This window comes from Sminthopsis crassicaudata, chromosome 1, assembly GCF_048593235.1.
Source record: "Sminthopsis crassicaudata isolate SCR6 chromosome 1, ASM4859323v1, whole genome shotgun sequence".
Classification (NCBI taxonomy): domain Eukaryota; kingdom Metazoa; phylum Chordata; class Mammalia; order Dasyuromorphia; family Dasyuridae; genus Sminthopsis; species Sminthopsis crassicaudata.
In genome coordinates this window covers 212,176,065-212,203,380 of record NC_133617.1, presented here as the reverse complement: position 1 = coordinate 212,203,380, position 27,316 = coordinate 212,176,065, and the positions used below count along the sequence as shown (strand labels likewise).

The window sequence follows — 27,316 nt, the reverse complement described above, 5'->3', positions numbered from 1 at the left end:
GTGGAGTTGTGAAAGAATCCAGCCATTCTGGAGAGCAATTTGGAACTATGCCCAAAAAGTTATCAAACTGTGCATACCCTTTGACCCAGCACTGCTACTACTGGGCTTATATCCCAAAGAAATACTAAAGAGCGGAAAGAGACATGTATGTGCCAAAATGTTTGTGGCAGCTCTTTTTGTTGTAGCTAGAAACTGGAAGATGAATGGATGTCCATCAGTTGGAGAAAGGTTGGGTAAATTATGGTATATGAAGGTTATGGAATATTATTGCTCTGTAAGAAATGACCAGCAGGAGGAATACAGAGAGGCTTGGAGAGACTTACATCAACTGATCCTGAGTGAAATGAACAGCACCAGAAGATCACTGTACACTTCAATGCTATATGAAGAGGTATTCTGATGGAAGTGGATTATCTTCAACATAAAGAAGATCCAATTCACTTCCAGTTGATCAATGATGGACAGAGGTAGCTACACCCAGAGAAGAAACACTGGGAAGTGAATGTAAATTGTTAGCACTACTGTCTATCTACCCAGGTTACTTATACCTTTCAGAAGCTAATACTTAATGTGCAACAAGAAAATGGTATTTACACACATATATTGTATCTAGGTTATATTGTAACACATGTAAAATGTATGGGATTACCTGTCATCGGGGGGAGGGAATGGATAATTAGGAAAAATGAATACAAGGGATAATATTATTTAAAAAAGATTATTGTATAAATATGTTTACATATATTGAATATTGTATAGCATATATTGAATTGCTTACTATTTAGAGAGAGGGTGGGGGTGGAGGGGAAAATTTGGAACACAAGACTATGCAACTGTCAATGTTAAAAAAATAATGCATTCATATTTTTTGAAAATAAAAATTTTAATAAAAAAAAAGGAGACATTGGGAGATTCCTGGATTCTGATGACAAAGTACCCCCCTGCTTCTCTCAGAGGCTGCCATAATTGTGAGAGAGGGATGGGCTTCAGTCACAGCTCACCACTTATGATAAGCAATGCCCAGGAGAAATACAAAAATGCCATTTTACTGTCTATAATCTCATTAAACCAAGCCTGAAATCTGAACCAGAAAAAGAGGTCAGGGAATTTACATTGAGGGCAAACAGGCTCCTCTCTGAGCAGCAGAGGCCCCTTTCCTGAGCCAGAGGAGGCAATACTAAATGGTCTCCCCCTTGTTGAGGGCGGTAGCCCCTTGGTATTCCTTGTTTGATCTACAACTTCTTTTGGGACTTGGATCTTTGATACAAGATCTGGTCAAACTAGTCTTGGCTTATACCCAGCCCCCCACTGGATGTGAGCTGGCTTGGATAAAGCCCGCCAAAAATCTGTCCTTCTAGGAATTAACCTGAGCTCCGCCAATTACTTCTTCAAGCAGATAAAAAGAGCAAAGCTAGAATCATCTTTAGTTCAGAGATTTGAAAGATGCCAGCTAAGATGCTTGCATCAGAGATTCTCTGTCCCCTCCACTTTTGGCATTTACCTTCCTCTTTCTAATGCCTTTTACTAACCAGACCTTAACCTTGCTTCCAAACCCTGCAATAAACATCTTTTACCCAAAAACAAAAAAACAAAAACAAAAACAAACAAACAAACAAACAAACAAACAAACAAACAAAAAACCTGAGATATTTATGAACTTTGAACAAATAAATTTTGGATCATGTTTCTAGATCACTTAAGATGAAACATATTACTCACCAGAGAAGGATAGAGGGACAGAGACAGAGACAGACAGACACACAGACACACAGAGAGATGATAAATTATAGGAATAGAAATATACATTGTTTAGACATGGATACTTTGTGGATTTGTTTTAATTATGCTTATTTATTACAATTATTTTCCCTCAATTTTTATTAGAGAGATTAAAAAAAAAAACATTGATAAATTTTAAAAGAACATTAAAATTGTCTAAAAAAATCAAAAGCTGAGAAGATTCAAAAAGAAGCACAGATAAGATAGGCAATTTTTTATGTAACCCATAACATTTATTACATTTTTTAAAAATCAATCATTATGGAATGCAGACTTATAATTTCTTTCCAACTCCTTTTGTGGGTATATATGTTTTTGTTCATATATATGTGTGTGCTTAAAGACTATGCCTTTCAATTATTAGAAACATAAATAACACATTTCTATAATTTCTATGTAGTTAGAAAGATATGAGATTATTACTGAAATGTTATCAGGAAATTATACTTGATAATCAATTTTTAAATAAATTAGTTTCCTACTTTTTAAATGGAAACTTTTCAGTTGAGCAAATAACCATGTTTGTTGTCTATGTATTTCATTAATATTTCTAATATCCAAATTAGAAATCATTCTGCCACATCTGTTTCAGTGTCACTGGATATTACCATCAGAGCCTTAAGTGCCAAACCGTTAATATGAACCTCTTAAAACTTGCTGTACAGCCATTCATCCATATCAAGATTTTGAATCATTCTTGTAAGACACAGTTTTTATTCATTCTGTACATATTGCCTCATCTGTTAGTCATACTTGCCAATTCCTACATCAAGAATAACCAGAAATGTTTATTGCCCCAGGTGCATTTTTTTTTGGCATTGGCACTCAGACATTGCTTCCTCCTTCTTGAAATGTTGATATTTATTTTAAGCTATTATGAATATAAAGTCACTCTTAAATGACAAATTGCCAAATGACTGACATGTTTACTTCTCTACCAAACATTGAGTAGCAAAACTTTGGGAAGACTGGATATGCATAGTTCCTGTTTAACCTTCTCCTCTAGAAGGTGCTCTTCACTTGCTATACCTGTGTTTAATTTACCTGAGAAACAGAAGACATTCTCTGTGATACAATGATCATGACACCGATTTTAATGTGGTAAAAATTCCTAATTCACTGCAAGGTACAGGAGTTCTAACTTTAGTGAACAGAAACAAGGGAACACTAAATGTACTTAAACCAATTTCAGTCATAGCCAATGAAAAATCATTTATTATATATCTAACAGCTTGGGTTCATCCTATTTCTACTTTTGAAATTCAGAAACAGTAAAAGAAAAGATTTCTGAGCATATTTTATTGAATAATTCCATCCAAAAACTAGAATGAGAAATGGATTTTAAAGTCTGACTTGATTTTGATGTAATAAAGAACCTTTATCTGAAGAGGTAGATTGAAATTAAAGTGTTTTACTATCTTATAATCTAATGTTAACCATAAAGTTTTATGTCCAGTAACTTAGCTTTTTAAAGTTCCTTAATGCTGTTATATTAAGATGACTACTGTACCTAATTTTATATTCCATAATAAAAAACTTGTGCTAAGAAATCAGTCATCTTCTTAACTCTTAATAAAATGGAAAATGTCCTGAATTGTACAGTATTGGATTTTATGCACTATAATAGATAATGTGGTTGATTATCATGTTTAATATGAATATTGATTCAAGCTTGAAAGTATTCCTTTTTTCCATATTTTTATAATACCAGTGAAATGTTAATTATAAATTTAACACATTTTCTAATAGATTCATAAAATTCAAATATCATTTAATGATGAATAAATGTTGACACTGCGTAATAGATCTTCATTTTGATAATGAAAAAGCATTTTTAGTTTTATCATTGGAAAAATAAATAAGTATCCCACAAGTACTTCATATAAACATTCCCTTATCTTTTTTATACTCAGATTTCTATCTTACTAAATATAACATATATTTTAAACACCATAGCTTTGGTTAATCAATATAATCCTGCTGTCTCACTTTGGAGATTGTTTGAGGAGTAACTTAGGCAGAGTATTACAAGGGAAGAAGAAGAAAAAAAAAAGTCTCAGGGAGACTTTATTGTTTAAATACTCTTCGAAGATATATCATGTCATTAGGTCCTTCAAAAGAGGCAACTTAAAAGAGTGATTCTTTTTTTCACCTAAATTACTCTTTAGACCACAAACAGAAGATAGGCACTTAAGTTTAGAAGATGATCAAAGTAAACAATGGAACAGATTCTATAATAGCCAGAAAAGCTTGAGAAACTGATTGGCAAGACAGAGACATAGAGTCCACCTGCTCACATATGGTCTACTAAATTGTTCAATTTGATTCACCACTGTATCACATATCCTCAACTGTGTCTTTATTTTTTAAAAAATGTCCTCTAGAGAATTAATTCTTTGTATGAACTCTGGAACAATACATGCTTGCTAACTTTTTAAAACGAGGTCCTAATTCAGTTAAGTAATCAAAATTGTGATCTGGGTCTGAAATGCTTGACTCCAGAGAGCTAAGAGACCCAGCCAGTGACCCTGTTCCCTCAAAAGCATAAGTCTGAAGAGAATCAAAGGGAGGTGCACAAGGATCTGTATTGGCTTCTTCAAGCTTGGCCAAAATGAATTCTTTGAACACAGCACTGTCTGGGCCCACCTGCAAAGATTGTCTATATAGACTCCTGATTTCAGTGGTGATATTCTTCCGAGTCTTTTTTGTTCTCATTACAGTGCGGGTCCTCAGTGCTGCAATATCAAAAGCCTCTGTATCTTCTTCTCCACCTCCTTCATCGTCATATGAAACAATATTCTCCCTAAATTCTTCACACTTTTCAGAAAATAGATCCTGCTTCTGTCCTTGCTTTAGGCCCAGGATCATGAAGATAAATACTAGAAAAAACAAAACAAAACATGCAAACACAGAGGAAGCATAATTAAAGTTTGTAATATGTTAAAAGGACAAATCTTGGTGTTACAAATTCAAACTATAAATGTTGCTTTATAGAGTGGGAATTTTATGAACATAAATTAAACAGATTTTCTGGTGAACAGCTAACTATACAGACACTGGTAAAATGGATTAAGGAAATTTAGTAATTTTTTTTTTGGCTGATAGTTTAGTGTAATGAGCCTGTCTTAGTATATCTGCACTATTTTGGGGTGGTTGGTTTTATAGAAGAAGATTGATAATCTGCTTAACATTTAATTTCTTTTCTATCCATCAAAATTCAAAGAAAAGAGAAAAGAAAGCAACTGTCTTCTTTATCTTCTATATGCATTTGTGACTTTAAATATCCTTAGTCCTGCATTATAATTTTTTTTTGAATTGTATTCATTAAAGTTTTGTTTTGTTTTTTTCCCTAAATGGAAGAGCATTATATGGTACACTAGATTTTGAAATGGCATATATCTCATATATTTATATAGATTACTTTGTGAAATAACACTTTTTAAAAGCATTTCCATTGTTGTCTTTAGTGAACTGATAAATAAGAAATTTTAATATGAAAAAGAACAAACAAAAACAAACAGATCTCAATCTTGCCTTCAGAACTTAACCAATAAACTGTGCTGAACTAAAGAACTTTCATACAAAGAACTACTATTTATAATTGCCTGGATAATAACAATGATCGAAAAAATTTAAGGGAGCCATTTTGACAGATCTCTATATACCAAATATTCTAAGCAAGGTACAATATAAAGCTTTCAAAATATGGAGATCTAACAGAAGCTACAAGGTGAGATAAAACTCATTTCCCATATATGCTAGTGGAGTTATTCTGAAGATAGTTTCAATAAACCTGTAGGAAATGAAAACATATCCCAATATTTTATTTAACGAGAAAATACTTATCCACTTTTGCAATTCTTCATAACACATTAAATACAAAATAACAATGGTTGAATTGTGATGCCTCAGGATCATTTCTGAGCTCATTAAAGTAACAACATTCCTAGTAATGACAATGATAATTATTAAAAAAAAAAAACAATTATATATAGAATTTATGCATTGTAAAGCATTTTGTAAGCTTTTATTTGACTAGATTAAAGTAAATATATATGAAAAAGCTTATAACAATTGCAAAATTAATGATTTTATATATTTCCCCCTCTCTAACCTTTATTCCTCATTTCTCCATGCAAAATGTCATTAAATATGGCATTTTCTTATGAAAGTAGCCCCACCTTGCCTATAAATTGCCAGTCTATTATATTTATACATGTTCTTTCTTTATATTTTTTTGGGTACAGTAGCTTCTTAAGGACACTAAATATTATATTTTCTGTTATCCAGTTCATAAAGTTTCTTCCTACATGAGAAATTAAGAATTCTCCCTTCTCACTAACCACTAGTATAAGAGATACTAAAGAAAGTGCTGAATTTATAGACATGTATTTTTATTTTTCCTTATTTCTGTATTTTTCTTTACCAAATTCTCCATTTGTTCTGTATTTACCTTCTTCCTATTATTTTTTCCTTTCCTTTTATTGTGCTTCTTATACACTTGTAATGAGAATCAAATTGTAGTAGAAAGAAAATATGCTTTTATATAGATTGTTTGCCTTTATAAAGTTGTGTGCCTTTAGAGCAGGTCTTGATTATAGCATCACTAAAATTGAAAGAATACTGTTTACTTCTTGAAGGTAGATTAATAATCTTTTGATGTCCTCACAAGGAGCAATAATTATACTATTCTTTTGTTTATGTCATACTCTTTAACAATTTCATTTGTTATTTTCTTGACAAAGATAAAGATATTATTTGACTTTTCTTTCTCAATATATGAGCCTAGATCTCTAACATGATACCATTCTCTCAACTTCCATATTTTTCCCATGCTTGAATTCTGATTGTTTTAGATAAAATATTTATAGTTGTTATGATGTTATACATTATTAAATGGAACATTGAATAAATAGCTAGAACTGAAAATAGGAAGATATGAGTTCAAATCTAGCTTCAGGTATTTTCTTATGTGATCCTGGACAAATAACTTGATTTATTTTTTATCAGTTTCATTATCTGCAAAATGGGCATAATAACACTTATTGTTCAGGATTTTTAGGAGCATCAAAAGGTTATGTAGCTAGACAGTGCTTCATTATCCAAAGTAAATTTATATAATTTCATATGTTATAACAGTAAGACAAATATATCCTTGCTCCTATTAATCATTTGTATTGTACTTAAAAAGATTAAAATAATTTTAACTATTTGAATTTTGTCATTTTATCAAAACAAATGATATCACAAAGCAATGTTGCATTACTCACCTAATACTATTAGTATACAGGCCAAAATAGCAATTAAATACTCTGTACTGAAACCCAGAGAAAATGTAAGAGCTCCGTATGTGCAGGCCTGGGAACCACCATTCTCATCACACTCACAGGCATGGATAGTAAGAGTATTTGTACTTGTAAGTGATGGGATTTCATTGTCCGAGATTAAAATTGGTAAGTAGAAGACAGGCTGTTCTTGACGGCTAAAGCCACTCCTACTGGTCAGAATTCCAGCTGTGTTATCTAAAAATTAATACAGAATTAGCAATTCTTTCTTTCAAAGAAAATCAAAAAGTAATACAATTCATCTAAAGATAAAAAAAGGCAAAAATAATTTTAATAAGACAAGGTATATTGTACAAAAAGGAATCTATATCAATTAGATAACAACCTTAATCATAATTTTGAAAATATGGTAATACATTTTAAATTATTTTTCAAAGTGCCATTTTCACTGCATAATTATGTGAACCATAAAAATAACATTTTACAAACTGCACATCATGACTTGAATGGTCACAAAAATTAAACAAGGGGCAACTAGGTGGATAGAGCACCAGCCCTGAAATCAGGAGGATCTTAGTTCAAATCTTCTCTCAGACACTTAACACTTCCCAGCAGTATGACCCTGTGCAAGTCATTTAACCCTCAATTGCCTCAGGGGAAAAACACTAACTAAATAAAAATAAGATTAAAGTGAAATATTTTTATTATATAACTTGACTTAATTATTATTTTCTCTGATACACTTGAATATTAACCACTTCTATTCAAACACATAGAAACTTTCTTATATCTAGCTATATCAGTATGCCTCAAGTCCTATTATTATTAATAAATTATCCAGTCAAAAGTGTTAAAATAATATGAAGAAAAACACTTGGAATCCAGTTATTGTTGGTTCTGAAAGAATAGATGACTTCTTATAAGACAATTAAAATACTTTATTTAAAATTAGGATAAAGAAAACTTTCTTATTTAATATATAAATGACTTTTGAAAACGTAATCACATTGAGTTGCCTAAATGACTAATCATCTATATGAGACATGTAGTTTAGTAGAGTTTGAAACTCATCATCTTTGAATATCAAAAGTTTTAAGCATTTTCCTCCGGTGTAATTTAGTTTGCTGTAGAACAAAGTTTTCTTGTCAGATTAGATTGAAATAATGTCCCCAGTAATAAAGTATTTTGGCCTTTGAACTGATATCAGAATTGTCTATCAATAAAACACACAGAAAAAAGCCTTCACATGGGATAATCAAGAATCCCTGCTTATTCTTTAAATGCTATGATAATTTAAATAAAATAATAAAATCCTTTCATATTTATGTACAGTGGAGAGAACATTTATTCTAGTGTAATGAGACCTAGCTAGGTTCAATTTCAGTCCTTGATAAACAATATTTATGTTCCCTTGGATAAATCATTAAATTACTTTTTTTAAATTTTTCTCATCTGTAAAAAAAAAGATTTTATAGGCCAAATGTCTTCCAAAGAATCTTCTAAGTTTAGTGTCCTATGACCTTAAACAATATGATTTTTATTGTTGATATTCTATTTTAACATATAATTCTGTTCATATATATTTTTAAAGAACCAGAGGATAGTTTCTATTATATTTTATTTAATAAAGTTATAAAACTAAATGGCAAATTTTTTGTTTGTTTTTTTGACATGTTAACTAATAGGGGTAGCAAAATCAAGGATACTTCAAGTTACTAAAGTATCATGCTTTTTATAAATATTAATTATATAATTAAGGCAGTTATAGTAAAGTCAGTTATACAACATATATTTTATCTCATTAGATTTTTAAATGGTTGATTATATAATTTTATGATAAAACCAATTTGTTTGAATATATTGATTTATGCAATTGAAAAGGACAATTATTAGATCACTTTCTCCTTTTCTTTTCTTTTCTTTTTTTTTTTTTTTTTTTTTTTTTGAGAACTAGTCTTCAAATTGAAAGTGGTGTAAGAGTCAGAAGAATTCATTGATAGTTCTTTTGGTTTGATTTGTTTTTTTTTTTTTTTTTGTCATTTTTAAGATATAGCCATAACAATTCCAGAGACAATTATAGCCATTCATTAATGATTACAAATGCCTTTTAATCTATCAACCCAACATATCTTAGAAATGCATACATGGTAGTACATGTATGCATGTTTGTATGCATTCATACATATATGTGATGAATAAATGGGTGGATAGATGGCAGAACTTCTATTAGTATATAAAGGACCCAGTTTCTTTTCCATTCATTGTTCTATAACATATAAAAACACAGAATTGTTAAGAAATTATGAAAATAACAACAATAGCAACAACAAACCTTTCTCCTTTGGATGCATTTTAAGAAAAACAGTCCTCATAATTCAAAGTATTATATTAAACGTGTCATTTCTCCATTTTTATTCATTTCCCTGTCACCTAATTTCCAACATTGTATTGCAATAAGAGAAAACAATTTGAAAAATATCACTTTATAATGTCCATTACATGCATGCATATTTCATGAAGAGAGGTATGAAAGGCTACATGTGAGTGACACTACCTTGATTATCTCTAACAGTAAAACTCAAGTTGCTTGTGGCTTCTGTAGACAGATTGAAGGAAAACCGATGGTCTTCTACAGAAGCATCCCTATCAACAGCACTGATCGTCTGAATTAGCTGTAAAATAAATCAGATAAACAATAAACCTCCCAAAATGGCTTATATACACCACCAATTCCTCATCTCCATATATATTGTTTCAAAACTAAAATAGAAACCACTAGAGAAACAACTTTGTTTTTAACTTAATATTAAAAAGTATCTAAATACTACCTATTATGATCTGCAAATGTTTTCCTACCTTTATTAGTAGTATAATATTCAGGGTTGTTGGCTTTTTAATATATTTTATAAAGTGCTACTCTACTCTAGGTTTTCTGTTGATTTAAGAAAAGAAAGCAATTAAAAACTTGAGGACAAAGCAAATCATTTCTCTTGACCATCAATTTCTAGCATAAACCTGTCATATTAAATCATCAATTTTTAAAAATATATATTTAATAGCATGAAAAGAAAACTGATAAAAACATGAACAAAATATCTCCAAAGTATCTTATTTTCTCCAAGACATGAAAAAGTAATTCAAATGGACTACTGTTGTCAAAGAAATACATCAAAATGGCAAATATGTGTATATATATTATATATGCATATTATATACATATATTCATAAACAATGTTTATGTATCATAAATATAATATAAATATACATTCTTATATGCGTATATACATATTAATACTAAAAATTAAAATGTGAATCAAATAAATTATTATTTTTAAGGATTTTAGAAATCAATATATCACAATAGGCCTTACTTAGAAGATCAGAAATTCAAATGTGTTTTTTAATAGTCGTATCATTTAAACTCAAGAACAACAACCATTATAGACATGAAATGATTCAAGCACCTTTTTATGAACAAATTTAAATGATTTTATCACATTCACGAAAGTATCAATTAAAATGAAAATGAAAAATTTATAAGAAGATCAATAGGAAAGACAATTTATTTTTCATTATCTATAGTTTATTTCTATCAATCTATGTCAAAGCAATAATGAAGGGCACATTGTGGTCATATTATTCACTACTAAGAACCAGTGGACAGAGTTTCAGTTAGTAATAATTTGTAAAGTCCTCTTTGTCTTTGAGGGTAACATTCTTATATGGTTCTGGCTTATTGTTTCCCTATGATGTGGACATTGAGAATTTGGGTATAACACTTATATGAGGCATCTGTTAGCTGATTCCTTAAAATGGCAAGTTTAGTTTGTTTTATGAAATCAAAAAAGTTTGCTCTCTTCTATCTCTTTCCTCAGACCACACATTGAATTAACTTTACTCTGCCTGTTTTTGTCAGTGGATATATTTTCCCTTGAAGTCCACCTAAAATGTTATCTCTCTTCCATTAAATTTTCCATATCATCACAATTTATCCCCAAGAATAAACTTTTTTCTTCCAAAATGTTTCTGTCCCCTCTAAATCTGTCTAGATTATATTAATCTTATTTTCATTGTATTTATTCAAGTACTTATTCCATGAAAATATAGGTTCTTAACAGCAGAGACTGTACTATACACATATTTTTATCTTCAAAATGTAGCAAGACACCTTGCTTGTGGGAAGGCCTTAATTGATATTTGCTCACAATTGAAACTGAATCAAGTATCTACAATGCCCAAAGAAAATGGGCAAGAAAAAAAAAAAAAAGGAAGCACTAAGCATATGCCAGATACTGTGCTAATGATATATAATGTTATCCTCACAAGAACTCTGGGAGATAGTTTTTATTATTATCCTTATTTTATCTTTGAGGCATATCAATGTCATGATTTGTCCAATGTTACAGCTAGTAAATATTTAAGGCCACATTTGAATACAAATCTTCCTGACTAAAGTTCCAGAGCTATGAATAATTGGAAATTAAGGGGATGTGCATCAATTGGAGAATGGCTGAATAAATTGTGGAATGTGATTATGATGGAATAGTATTGTTATATAAGAAATGATGAACAGGGCAATTTCAGAAAAACCTGGAAAATTCTACATAAACTCGATCAAAGAGAAAAGTGATAGCAATGTTGTGGGATGATCAGCAGTGAACAATTTTGCTATTCTTAGCAATACAATGGTCCCTGACAACTCTGAAGGATTTAGTGAGAAAAATGCTATCCATAACCAGAAAGTAAATAAATAAATAAACAAACAAACAAACAAATAAATAAATGAATGAATGAATGAATGAATGAATGAATGAACAGATAAATAAATAAATGGACAGTTAGATAGATAGATAGATAAATAAATAAATAAATAGATGAATAGATGAATGAATGAATGAATGAATAAATAAATGGATGAATGAATGAATAAATAAATAGATAGATAGATAAATAATTGAGTGAATGAATGAAAAAATAAATAAATAAATAATGAGCAAACAAGCAATTACTTAAATAAATAAATAAATAGATAGATAGATAGATAGATAGATAAATAAATAAATAAATAAATAAATAAATGAATGTTGTCTCTACCTATAAGTTGAAGGGCACTCTCTTTGTGTATGTGGGTGTTTCTGTGGGTGTGCCCATGCCTCTGTATCAGTCTGTCATTATTTCTGTGTGTGTGTGTAAGTGTGTCTTGCTCTTAGTCTCTCTTTAATTTATTTCTCTTGGGGGATGGGGGAAATCTATAATTTTTTTCACAATATGACTGGTGGAAATATGGTGGAAATAACTTCACAAGTACCTTCTTAAAGGGGTTGGAGTAGGAAAGAAAGGAAACAATTTTTAACTCAGTGTTTTGAAAACAAATGTAAATTTGTTTTACATATATTGAAAAAATATGAAATATGAAAAATTGAAGGAATAAAGACATATAAATAGAACAAATTCATCAGAAAGATATTGAAAATGTTAATAATTTTTAAAATGTTGATTTTAAGAAACTCTAATTTAAAACACTTTCTTCTACTATGAATTGCACTAATTAGTTTTGGAAATTTTTGGGGAAAAAACACTCTAATTTCTTACTTGTCAATTACTGAAATGATTACATTTGATTTCTTAACCTTAAGATCATCTGGAAGATATATGAATGAGAGGTGTGATGTAATCCTCTCAAGAAAAAAAAATTCATAAGAGTGATCAGTTTTTTCTTTTTCTCCAGTTATTCATTCTTCTCAAATGTTTGAGGGGGTAAGAGAAAGACCTCCCCCTCACATACACAGGGCACTCACACACACACACAAACACAGAGCATATATACATGTGTGTATATATATATATATATATATATATATATATATATATATATATATATATAGTGTTTGTGTTTCATATATTATATGACTATTTTTAAGCCTTATTTTTTAAAGAATATAATTTCCTAAAGAGGATGGATTGTCTTTCCTTCTGTATTAATATCTCCAGATTGTAATTTTATTATTCTTTTTTTCCTGAGGCTAGGGTTAAGTGACTTGTCCAGGGTCACACAACTAGGAAGTGTTAAGTGTTTGAGATCAGATTTGAACTTTGGTCCTCCTGAATTCAAGGCTGGTGCTCTATCCACTGCACCACCTAGCTGCCCCAAGATTGTAATTTTAAATACTATAGGGAGCAAGATAATTCTGGGGACACTATGGCTGGGGGAAGGGAGGGCCTTAGTCATAACTTAGGTAAGGAGAAGACTACCTGAGAGAAATAGACAAAATTCTGCAAATAAAATATAAATAGGCCTGGGGCCCAATTATCTATAAGTTGGAATAAAAATAAAAATAAAAATTATAGTACTAAACTCTTTCTAAAAGGAAATGAAATAAAATAAAATTGTGTAAGCAAAGGAAAAAGACCTCAACCATAAATAATTTCTATGGTGTAAAAGAAGACCTAGATTCATATACATAGGAAAAAAGTAAGATTTTAAAGTCACTCTTACCTCAAAAAACAATGTGAAATGATTTCAAGGCCAAAATAAATTCTTAGAAAAAAAATTCAAAAAGCAAATAAGAGATATTGAGGAAAATTTTGAAAGGAAAAAACAATCCAAGAAACTCAAGCAAATTATGAAAATTCAACCATTGGAAAAGCAAAAAAATCCCGAGGAAGTCAATAACTCCGGGAAAAATGGATTTGGGCAAGGGTAAGTGAATAGCATTAAAAGACGTAAAGAAAATAATAAAACAAAATCAAAATGATGAAACAATGGAAGAGAAGTTAAATATTCATTAGAACTATAACTGGAGAATTGAACAAAAAAAGAAAATAAAAGAATTTTTTGATTACTTAGTTATGATTTTAAATAAAATTGATACAATATTACAAGTAATTACAAGCAAAAATGCCTTCTAGAATAAGAGGAAAAATTTTATTTATATCTATGCACACACACATAAACACGCACATGCATATACAAAGACATTATCTATCTATCTAAATAGGAATTTAGAATAGAATTCAGTGGAAAATGTTCTTAAGAACAAGAAGAAATGTATGGAAAACATTAAAGACAAATTATATATCAGATTCAAAACTATATTACAAAACAACAGTTATCAAAACCTAAGAAATAGAGTAGTTGATAAATAGAATAGGTTAGGTTCACAAGACTCAATAGTCAATGACTCCAGTGATCTGGTATTTTATAAACCCAAAGACCATAGCTTCTGGCATAAGAACTCACTATTTGACAAAAAATCTCTGTGAAAATTGGTAAATAGTATGGCAGACACAAACCATTGACTAACACCTAACACCCTCTAGCACGATTAGGTCAAATGTGATCATGATTTAGAGGTAACAAGTAACACTATTAGTAAACTAGAACAAAGGATAGTCTACCTTTTAAATCTGTGGAGAAGAAAGGAATATGTAGCTAAAGAAAAACTACAGTACTTTGTGGAATGAAAAATGAATAATTTTGATTATATTAAGTTAAAAATCATCAGCATTTCTTACATTACTGACAAAGCACAGTGGCAAGAGATAGAGAAATTCCATTTAAAATAAGTGTACACAAAATTAAAAAAAAAAAATTGGATGGCTATCTGCCAAGACAAACTCAGGAACTATAAGAACACAATTACAAAACACTTTGCATGCAAATAAAGTCATTTATAAACAAATGGAAAAATATCAATGTGTCATGGGTAGGCCAAGCATAGGCTACCTAGTGTAATTGTTCAGTGCCATACCAATCTAACTGCCAAAACTTATTTTATAGAACTAGAAAAAAACAATAACAAAATTTATGTGTAAGAATTAAAGATCAAGAATATGAAGGAAATTAATAATAATAAAAAAAAATACTAAGGATGGTGACTTAGAAGTACCAGATCAAAAACTATATTGTAATGCAGCAGTCACCAAAACCATCTTGTACATGCTAAGAAATAGAATTGTAAATCAGTGGAATAGGTTAGATACACATGACACAATAATCAATTACTATAATAATCTTGTGTTTGATAAACCCCCAAACTCCAGTTTTTGAATAAAAACTATTTCATAAAAGTTGCTGGGCATCTCACATCAAAACAAGATCAAATGTGAACATGATTTAAACAGACTAGATGACACTAAAAGCATATTAGGATAGCAAGGGATAATTTATCTATAAGGTCTTTGGAGAAGGGAGGATTCATGGCCAAAGAAGAACTAAAGATATTACAAAATGCAAATTGGACAACTTTGATTACATTAAATTATAAAGGTTTTCCACAAACAAAATCAACACAGCCCACATTAGAAGGGAAGCATAAAGCTGGCAAAATTTCTTTTTACATACAATGTTTCTGATAAAGAAAGCTCTCATTTATAAAACATGAATTAGAATATGTCATTCCCCTATTGATAAATGGGCAAAGGATATGAAGAGACAATTTTTAGATGAAGAAATTGAAGCCATCTATAGCCATATGAAAAAATACACTCTCAATCACTATTGATTAGAGAAAAGTAAATTAAAACAAATCTGATGTATCACCTCAAACATCTCATATTGGCTAAGATGATAGGAAAAGTTACGATAATTGTTGAAGGGGATGTGGTAAAACTGGGATACTAATGTTTTGTTGGTGGTGTTATGAAATAATCTAACCATTCTGGAGAGCAAAGAATTATGACCAAAGAACAATAAAACTATCCAAACACTTTGAACTAACAGTGCCACTACTGGGTTTGTATCTAAGAAAATCACAAAGGAGAGAAAAGGACTCATGTGTGCAAAAATGTATGTAGCAATTATTTTGTGGTAGCAAAGAATTGAAAAATGAGTGGATGCTCATCAATTGGGAAATGGCTGAATAAATTAGAGTATGTGAAAGTTCTGGAATATTATTGTTGTATAAAACTTATGAACAAGCTGGTTTTAGAAAGGCCTGAAAATTTTACATAAACAGATGCTGAGCAAAACAAAAAGAACCAGGAATACTTTGTATATAGTAATAGTATGATTGTGTAATGATCAAATATGATTCTTCTAAGTGATTCATGATCTAAGGCAATCTCAATAAAGTTTGGATAGAAAAGGCCATCTGCATCCAGAGAAGGAATTGTGGAAACTGAATGTTAATCAAAACATGTTATGTTCACTTTATTTTTTTCCCTTCTATTTTTTTCTCTCATAGTTTTCCCCTTTTATTTTGTTTTATTTCATTTCAAGGGCAATGACTACTACTACTACTACTACAAAAATACTATTCCTATTCCTACTTCATCTAACAGTCTCTATAACATATATATATATATATATATATATATATATATATAAACTTGAATTTGGCAGTTACAAATATATGTGTGTGTATACATATATATATATATATATATATATATATATATATATGTGTGTGTGTGTGTACATATATATATGTATATACATATATATATATATATGTGTATATATATATATATATATATATATATATATATAAATAAAATCTGAGTATTAGCATAAAAGAAGATGAATATTTTTGTTGTTGTTCAGTCATTCAGTTGTGTACAGCTCTTCTTTACCCACAGAAACCAAAGCATATCAATACTATCCGTTTTATATTCTTGGCAAAGACACTGGAGTGACCTTATTGTACTCTGATTATTTTAAACCCCCATATCCTATGCTATTCTTCCTTCCCACTTTACTACTTTCCCATTAATCTATACCTGTTGTTTCATTACTATTTTTCTACACTCCATTCTATATGTCACCTTAGCCTTCATCATTTGTGTATTAATCTATAGACCTTATCCCATTGTCATAACTCTACACATCTTTCTATAACTCTCCTCATTCTATTTCTTCCCTCCTTATTTATTTTTAGATTTTGGTACACATATCCCTGTACATATCTAGTGTTGCCTGCTTAACTCATTCTTGAATGCAAGTAGTTTTTTTAGAATTGTGAGCCCTCCACCCCACTCTAATGCTTTTTTGTCTATTCTTCCTCTGTACCTCATTTGTATAACATAATTACTATTTGTTTATTTTTTCCTAGACAGTTTTGCTTTTTAGAGTCAGATCATACTCAAATTTGATCCAATATTTCTTTTGAGTCACCCAAATACTGTTATCAATCTTAAATATATGGTATACATTCCCATGTAAACATAAACAATTTGTCTATGTCAAGTATTTTTTTTTGAAATTAATCTTTGACATTGGCTCTTATATGTTAAAATTTTCATTAAGTTCATATTTGGTTGAGACAAAGTCCTGAAAATCTGAAAATTCACTGAATATGCATTTTTTCATTCAGTATAATGGATAATTTTGTTGGATATGATACTTTTGGTCACAGACCTAATTTTTTTGATTACTGGTACCTATGATTCAGAATTTCAGGCTTTATTGTGGCTGCTGATAGGTCCTTTATAATTCTAATTGTAGTTCCAGAATATTTATTTATTTTTCTTATTTACTGCTAAATTTGCTATTTGATCTGAGATTTTTGAAATTAAGCAAAACTATTACTATTTTTTTGTGTTTGTTTTTGTTTTTGTTTCCCCCCACAAAGGATCTTTTTGAAGTGATGATTGGTAGACATTTTTCTATTTCTACTTTGTCCTCTTCACTCCAGGGCAATTTGCTTACACTATTTATGGGCAATTTGCTTACACTATTTATTGCATTATTGTGACAAGGTTCTTTTTTGGTCATGGTTTTCATATAATACAATTCTTATATTTTCTCTTCTTGATCTTTTCTATTGTTTTTCACATCAGATATTTCAATTCTGTTCCACTTTTTCATTCTTTATATTTTGCTTTTTTAGTTCTTATTATTTTATAGGTTCACTTTTTTCCTTTTGCCAAATTCTAATTTTCAGAGAATTATTTTCTTCTTCTTTTCCAGTTGATTAACTTTTATTCCCATAATCTTCTTATCTTTCTTGGATGGTTTTTCATATTTTTTTTATTTATTTATTTTAGTTTTTTTCATTTGATTTTTAAAGGCTTTTTTGAGTTCTATAAATTTTCTCATTTAGCATTTTCTCATTTAATCATTTAGCATTACTTTTTGTGGGAGAAAAAGTATTTTTCACTCTACTGTCTTCTTCTGAGGATGAATACCAGTGTTCCCTATTTCCAAAATAAGTTTCTATTGTTGGATTCTTTCTTCCTTATTCATTGATTTTTTTTTAAATTAGAAGTACTATTATAAGCATCTCTAATAATGGGTTGCTTCTAGCTTCATTTTTGCTCACTTTTCTGTTCTTGAACTGCAAATCAAAAGCTCCACTCTCGAGAAACTGCCCCCAGACAACAGCTTTCCTGAACTACAGCACTGGATGTGCTGGTCCTTTCTTGTTCAGGGCCAAGTCTCAACAGAAAAACTGAGCCTGACATTTGTAATCAGCAGAAGATCCCTCAGCCTTCCCCGACCCTGTGACTCTCTATGCTATACAAATGGTAGGAGTTCCTGTGTTCAAGTTGAAGCTATAGTCAAACCTTGCTAGGCCCAAGCTGTCCACTTGTTATTTCTGTGGAGCTATCCTGGAATTGTTTGCACTTCACATTGATTAATCTGAGAACTGAAGTCTTTCATGGAGTGTTCTTGTTGTGCCCCAAGACTTTTTGTTTTTAACAAGGCCATGTTTACCCTGAGGTATACATTTGAAATTTTCTGACCTACAACACTGTCTTCCTAGAATCCTCCTAAAATTCATTTTTGTGTATGCTATTTTTATTCACATTTTAAGATGAGGAAAATAAGACTGAGAACAATTAAGTGTCTTGCTCAGGATCACAAATTAATAAAAGGGAGAAGATTCAACCCCAGGTATTCCTAAGTTATGTGTTACTAGGGAAGTTATCTACCATAGTCTTTTCTTTCCTTATGAATAGATTCTTCAAACCATGTGCTTTTTGCAACAGCCTTCTTGTTTTACTGCCTAGATAATGTCATCTATTAGTTGTAGTTTCATATAGAATTCTAAGCAATACTTTACAAAAGATGAAAGGAAGCATACAATTTTTAAAGTTCCTGCTCTGGACTTAGCAGGTACATGCTACAAAGATCTTGGATTATCAACAAAACACACTGAGGTAAATGCTAGTATTATTTTCATTATTCAGTAGAAAAAAACTGAGGCAGATAGTAGTCAACTGACTAATCTAGGGTCAAGCAAGTAATGTGTCTAAGGCAGGACTTAAAGGCAAGTTTTAACTACAGGCCTAGCACTCTAATTACTGCACCACCTACCTGTCTCAAAAAAAAAAAAAAAAAAAAAAAAAAAAGAAAGAAAAAGAAAAGAAAAGGAAAAAAAAAGACTGTCTTTCTAACTATGTGTAGATTTACTGCTTAACCTAAGAAAGTGTATTGAATAAATGCCAAATTTCTTTGTATATGAATTATACCAATTCTAGTATTCAAAAGAGGCAAGTAGAGAATGCAGTAGTTATAGCTCTGGATCTTAAGTTAGAAAGATTTAAATTCAAATCCTTCTCTAATCACAACTATTTCCTGAATTTCTGTTTAACTCAATTTTCTCACTGGTAAAATAAAAACAATAATAGCACCTACATTACAATATTGTTCTAAAGATCAAATGAGATAACATGTAGAGTACTTTGCAAGCCATAAATTTCTATATAAATTTAATATGTTATTAATAAATGATGATTTTATTAGTCTTTACTCAAAATCTTAATTATATTTCATATAATAATAATATGATAATAATCCTGCACTTCATAGACCTTTAATTAATTATTTAGTTGATGAGCATTATAATTAATGCTAAATATAGTGGGTTATTTTCTAGGATTATGTTCCAGATTATTTTTTTAAATTGTCTTGATTTTTTTAATAAAAGTTTTTTAATTTATAAAACATAAGCATGGGTAATTTTTTCAACATTGATCCTTGCAAAGTCTTCTGTTCCAAATTATCACCTTCTTTTCCCTACCCCTCTCCTATATAGCAGGTAGTCCAATATATGTTAAATATGTTAAAATATATGTTAAATGCAATATATGTATACATATTTGTACAGTTCAGATAATTTTTGGAAACTATAGTCACTTACCACTATTAACATATCTTTAGTCAGATGACAGAAATGTTTGCTACATTATGGCAAAGATGTAGAAAAGATAAAGTAGAAAAGGGAAAGTAGTAGCGAAGAATCAAACTTATAAATAAATGGACACTCTGAAGCTTACCTTAAGGGTTTTATTAGTCTGATACAATAGCCAGTGAGATCTACTTAACATGATATTAAAATATCATGGTAAATACTTACATCTGAATGAATAGTTTCACAGTACAAAAGAAGCAATCAATGTATACATTATATGGAGATGGATAATTGTATATCCATTGAACATCCATTGAAGGAGATAGATGGTTTGTAAAAAAATTATCAAAAATCCCCATTTTATATTACCAGATTTTTCTTGTTTACAAGTTACTATTTCAATTGATATGTTGAACTCTAATCCTTTAGCTTGAACCAATTCCAAAGGCTAAACCAAAATTATGTACTACTTTCAAAGATCCGTAAAAAAAGGAAAATTTGAAACTAAAACCTACTTCTTTAAGAATTGATAAATAATTAGATAATGATTGAGGAAAAAAATCAAAGATATAATTTTGATTCTTAATTATAAATTAATAATAACAATTATTGGACTTTAAAATATGATGGGAAAAGAAAAGAAGAATAATACTTCCTATTCACCTATCCATCTCTTCTGATGAAGCTTTCTCAAATAATTAAAATGATTATTTTCAGACAGGGCAACAAAAAATGTTGGAAGGGAAATATCTTAAATTTTGATATTGAAACTATAGGATTAAATTGTCTCAAGTCCTAGGACTTAAATTTTTAATGTGGTTCTTTGAAACATGTGATGTATTTTTAAAGTTTTATTTGCATTATTCATATGTCCACAATTAAGTCTAAGCAAACAACAAACCATTAAATCTCACCTTGATCTATATGATTTTTCAATCTCTTAATTGTAAATGCTTACACTGAAAATTGTGATAGATTGGTTTTCAGGAACCAATGATGTTTTCAGTATATCAGTGGGTGAATTAAACAAGTAGAAGTTCAAAGGGTCCTTCTCATTCCTCTTACAAATTTAGGAAGTAGTTTGTGCTTCTTAAATGATCAGATTTGACAGCTTTTTCTTGTTATTAAAAATTAATCTATCAAAAAATTGCTCAGAAAGTCTATTTTCAGAGTATGTCCAGTTTCATTATTCTCTAAAGTTTATTCTGTACTTCAGATAACATACCAAGTACTATTTTCCTCAGCTTTCAAGTTCCGTTTTCCCCTAGCTTTTCAGTTTCTTTTAAAGAAGTACATTCCCACATTAAAATATAAGCTCTTTGAGGTCAGGGACTTCCTTTCTACATAAGATTCTAGGTCTTATGACAGTGTCTGGTATAAGTGCTTAATAAAGGTTTTTTTGACTGATTGACAAAGAAAATCACATTTATTCAAATTCAAATCCTACAGTTGGAAGACTTACAGATCATTTTTTGTGCTGGATAATCTTCATTATCATTTATCAGAAAATGCCTGAATTTAGCTATTTCAAATACATGTTTTTAACATAATATTTTAAAATGCTGATTAGTTAAAAAGTTGCATTTGTCCACATAATCAAAGAAGAATTCTACATATAAGACCTTGGCTTTTCTTAAAAAGATTTGAAATTATTTGGAGTTTGGCCTTCAAAGTACTGTAAGTTTATATTATTTTCTTAGAACAACTCTTTGAAAAAGGTGGACTATATGGTATATTAAGATGACAAAGTATAGAAAAAAGAAACGTACAAAGGTAGTGACAGATCACTGTGCAGAGTGCTAAGTATCAGTCATCAAATTTTAACTTACAGTCAGAATTTATGTGGAGTATTGAATGGAAGAGCTATATTCTCTAAATGAAAGTTAGATTATTACATCATTGGTATGGGTTGGGGCCTCTAAGAATTTTTGTGAAGTCATAAGGAATTTTTTTAGAGTTCATCGAAGGATTCTTTGGCCACTTTTCCTTAAAGAAAAGCATAAGAGTGAATAGCAAGCTTGTTTCCTACCCACATGGAGGCAGAATTTAAAAGGGTCTGAGAGCTCTTTTGTACTCTGTAGTGGGGCAATGCACATGCCTGCAGGAAGGGAAGAATTAAACATTTTTAATTAGACTGTTCCTTCTTTACCTATAATCCATGGAAGCAAGCTCTTTTCTAGGGGTCCATCATTATTACATAATGACATAGATAAAATATTTCCTTTACTCTGAGTTACAAATAGCATAAAACAATAGCATAAAAAATCTCTTTTAGATACAAGTGATTTTTCCAGGACTTAGAGTTCTGCCATGTATATTTACTGAATAAGAACTTGATGATCTGTGGGCAAGCCCTTTTCTATTTCTGTAATAGATTTCACTATCTTCATTTGTTTAAACACATAATTTGTTTACTCCATACAACTCTTGCTGACTCATACATAATTGAAGGGGAGAAGAAAAGCAAAACAGCAAAGTAAAAAACAAAACAAAACAAAACAAAACAAAAACAAAAACAAACAAAAAAAAAACTTCAATTACTATACAGTCCAAATAATTCCTGTAATTTTTTTTTCCCTCCATGTTATACTACGTAAGTAATCATCCACATTTTGTTGAAGAATTCCTATAAGGGGAGACACAATATCTCCCAAGGCATTCCATTCCTTGTGAAGAATCTTCTAATTGTTGCTAATATTTGCAGGTCTACTATTTAACACAAGAACTTGTACTTGATAGACACTGAATAGGAATATATTAAAATGAAAATATTGAACTAAAACTCTTAAAGTTTTATAATAACATTTTTCTTTCACATATTGGAAGAAAATATTAAAGAATGCAATAGAAATAGTTTCATATTCAATCTTCTACACTCATACAACTATATTTTATTCACATCTCAGTGGTGCTACTGTTAACAGTGTAGATGTTCTTCTTGCTTCTAATATTTTCCTTCTTAAATCTATTAAAAATGGCTTGCAAAAAAAAGTACTCAGATGCAGATTTTTACCTTCTGACTTAGTGGCCAAAGATATTCACTGACTTTCTATTGTCTCAAAGAAAATTTCTCCCAACCTGGTTATGGGAAGCTTTCCATAATATGACTCTCATATGCTTTTCTAGACTCATTTTATAATATTCCCTTTAGTGAATCCAACTGGCTTATTAGTTTGTTTCAAAAATATATAATTCAATTGTTTCAGTATATTCACAATACCTATGTCTTTTTATTGTAAAGTGTTTGTTCTTTTGTATATATCAAAATCCTTCATTCCTTTATGTCTCAGATCAAATGCCACTTCCTCTATTAAATTTTCTCTTATTCCTACCAAGATATAAGCTCTACCTTCTACAATTTGTTTACAAGACATTGATGTTTCTATATAAGGCCTGTGTTTTTCTTTTGTTTTTGTTTTTGTTTTTGTTTTGTTTTGTTTTGTTTGTTTGTTTTTTCCTGCACCATCTAGTATACAATCTCTTGAGGGGAGGGGTTATTTTTGCTTGATCCTTAGTATTTCTGGTTCCAAATAAAGTATTTTATGTTTATAAGATACTTAATACAACTGTATGATTTTGTTGAACTGAATTTACAATGAAACCTTCTTATAGCCAAAACTCATTACCTTTTATCTAGCTTGCTTTTGTAGTCTTTTCCACCTATTTAATACTACCTAATAGTATCAATTTAAAATATCTAAATTACAGTTCTGATACTTTAATCTTATTGTTAGACAACAGCTATATTTTTTGCCTATTAAACAAAACACAAATTTTCTGTCATAGCACCCATGCTAATTTCCTGCACCTTATTTCCCATTATGATTATTTTCTGGTATGCTCAGAAATTAGAAAGAAAAGGGCACTGGTTTTGGACATTGAATAAAATCCTACCTTGATGCAAATTAACTCTGTATTTGGCTAATTATTAAACTTCTCTGAGCCTTGATTTTGTGTTCTGTAAAATGGGAGGAGGACATTAGACACAATGGTCCTGAGTTGCCTTCTAGCTGTATAACTATGATTTTATTTGACTCATGCCTTTGTATCTCACTACAATTCTTCTAACAATTTCTTCTATTTGGAACACACTTCTTTTATAAATATTATTCTCACACCAAAATTCACTTTTAAAAGCATTTTGGCCATTCAAAGTAGATAAGCCTTCAAAGGATTTTAGTAAATAGGTCTCAAAAGAATTATAAACTATTCTTAAGTGGTAGAAAAATGATTCAAATCCCTGAAATAAGAGAAATACAAATTATAACAATGCTGAAATTATACTTCATATCCTAAACATAGGAGAAAAATAAAACATATGGCAATAGCCAATATGGGAGGAATTGTGGGGAGATAAGCATAATAATGCTGTAGTTAACCTGTGAATAGATTCAAATATTTGGGGAAACAATTTGGATTTATGCAAATACACAAAAATGCCCCCCATGCACATACTGATGTAGTGTGAAAAAGCTATAGCTATATGTAATTATATATATATATATGTATATATATATATATATATGTATATATATATATATATATATACACACACATATGTCTATATGTATATGCATATACACAAATATCCACACCCACATACTAATGTAGAGTGAAGCAGAGCCAAGACAACATAGATAATAGCTACAACAGTGTAAATAAAAAGAATAAATCACACAAATCAAAAATGAATGTAACAAAAGGTTGAAGATAAAACACAACCTGAAAGAAGAAATAAGAGAGGATACTTCAAATCCATTATTTTATGGAGGTACAGGTTACAAAGCTGTTATCCATTGCATTTATTTATGGATTTTTCAATATATTGTTTGGCTATGCAAATTATTTCTTCTTCATCATTTTCAAATAAATATAATATTTCCTATATGGAATGGGATTGTGGTGGTAGTAATGGTGTGGAAAACTATTATGATGTTTTATATATATATATATACAGACATATATTTTTTTCAAAATTAGGTATCCTGTTTTCATTAAAGAAATTAAAGTCAATATTGTTTTTTTTTTCCCAGAACTAAAAATTGATGTAATTAAAACTGTTCCCATTAAATATGCATGTCTCATATAAATAAGAATGTTCTGCTTCAGATACTACAAAGTGATTTTAATAATAAAGATGTGTTAATTATTTTTCGTCCATATGTGAAATTTTAGGAATTTTTTTATAGAAGATATTTAAATTTCATCTAAGTTCAAGCATTGTATTAAGTCATATCCCTTTTCTATCCAACTTCAAATATCTTCATCACAGGAGGATAGAGTAAAGCCTAACAATTATTTTTCTGTTTTGTAGGATTTGGTTAACATTTTAGCAAAAACAGAATCAAAGCTGTAATTCTGTTGTTTCCATGACATACCCATATATCCAGGATGTTTCAATTCTCACATTAATGGAGATAACTTTTGTTACTATTATGTAATTTTATTTCAATATTTGTCAGTAAAGCAATCATTTTAATAAGATATTTTCATGTTATCTAGCTGATTAGATTATGAGTATTCATAATATATACATATTTTATTATATATGTTATTTGAATACATTGATAGAGTTTTGATCACCGATAATAGTATCATTAGAGTAATGTAGTTTATAACACAGCTATGCTTTCTTAGTGACAGGGAACTAGAACTATGACCTCATTGAACCCAAGGATTCCTGGCTGAGTAAATTCCTTCAACTAATGCTATATTGTACCTACTCTATAATTCATAGTGTTAGAGGGATTATTAGAACACGGAGCAGCAAAGTAAATTTTTGAGAATCACAGTGCCAGTCACTATCAGAAGTGAGACTTAAATGCAGGTCCTTCTCACTCCAAAGGACATTTCTCTATCCCAATATGATGTTACCTGTTTTTATATTCCAAATGTATTTTGTCTATATGTTTTCTTAAATCCTCCATGAAAGATATACACAGGATTTTGTTTATGTTAATGCTGTGATTAGATTATCTAATATATATATATATATATATATATATATATATATATATATATATATATATATATATATATATATATATATATACACACACACACACACACATATATCTACATTTACAGCTTTATCTACTAAATTATATACGCACATTCTAACATAAAATAGTTTTCAATAGAAGCAAAAAAGTAATTTCTATATATAGGATAGAAGCTGGCCTTGACTTAGGAGACCTCCATTGAAACGTACCATACTTATGGATTTCCAATCATGGCTAGTCTTTTAAATTCCCAGGGTTTTACTTTTCTTAACCTTAAAGTAGGCATAATGCAATGAGCACTGCCCATTCCATTGGACTATTTTGACAAAAGCATTTGTAAGACTTTAAAGCACTTTGTAATGACAAATTGCTATTATTACTGCACCACTAGACCAGCTGATTCCCCATTCACTTCTATATGATCTTCAGTTCTACATGATCTCTTCCTCCAATTCTGTTTTAAGTTTAGTTCACTGACCAATAATAATGATTATCAATGATGTTTTTCCTGATTGGCTAACAGAATGGAATTCTTTATCAGCTACACATCATACTATGAAGGATATTCATTATTCTTCCTGCATTCTGTGTTTTTATTTGTATATTATATTGTATATTCTGATATGCTTGATGTCTATAAATGTTTCTGATGAGTATTCCATAATTTAGTGTACACATTATAAACAAAAGCATCCAGAAGTAGGAGAATCTGAGTCACCTTCTATGTACAAAGAATCCCTTTTCTATCTTCACTTTGCAAAGTATATCCTTTATGATATTGATTGTATAATTCCAATTTATATATCTATATTATACTCAAGAAAAAAAAAATGAAGAAGTGGTTCTCTAGTTAGATCTATCATTGAATCTTGTTCCATCATTACACATTCAGGAGAGACACTGCTAGAAATGCTAAATGAAAGAATAATTGATTCTTATACCTCTCAATCAATTTTGTTCTGGGAAGACTTGTTGTCTGGTAATAAATAATCAAATAAAAAAGATGCACTACTACTGATATGGTAGCTATCATTTATATAGTATTTATAATGGTTAAAGCACTTTGCTAAGTGATTCAATACTAAATTTGACCTGCAATCAACAACTGTTGGAGGTAAGTGCTAATATTATCCCTTTTTTAGAAGAGAAAATTGATATAAACTTAGGTAACTCA

At 29.8% G+C, this 27,316-nt stretch overlaps 1 protein-coding gene across 4 annotated transcripts in view; it reads right to left on the bottom strand.

The window, feature by feature from the left end:
- Nucleotides 1–3,475: 3,475 nt before the first annotated feature.
- Nucleotides 3,476–27,316, bottom strand: part of CDH19 (cadherin 19) — a 230,725-nt gene continuing 206,884 nt past the window's right edge. For all 4 annotated transcript variants that reach the window (XM_074274235.1, XM_074274253.1, XM_074274226.1 and 1 more), the window contains 3 exons: nucleotides 9,619–9,736; nucleotides 7,050–7,301; nucleotides 3,476–4,658 (listed from right to left, as the gene is read on the bottom strand). In XM_074274235.1, coding sequence (XP_074130336.1) covers nucleotides 4,168–4,658; nucleotides 7,050–7,301; nucleotides 9,619–9,736 — 861 coding nt within the window. In that variant the 3' untranslated portion in view covers nucleotides 3,476–4,167. The remainder of the gene's footprint in view (nucleotides 4,659–7,049; nucleotides 7,302–9,618; nucleotides 9,737–27,316) is intronic.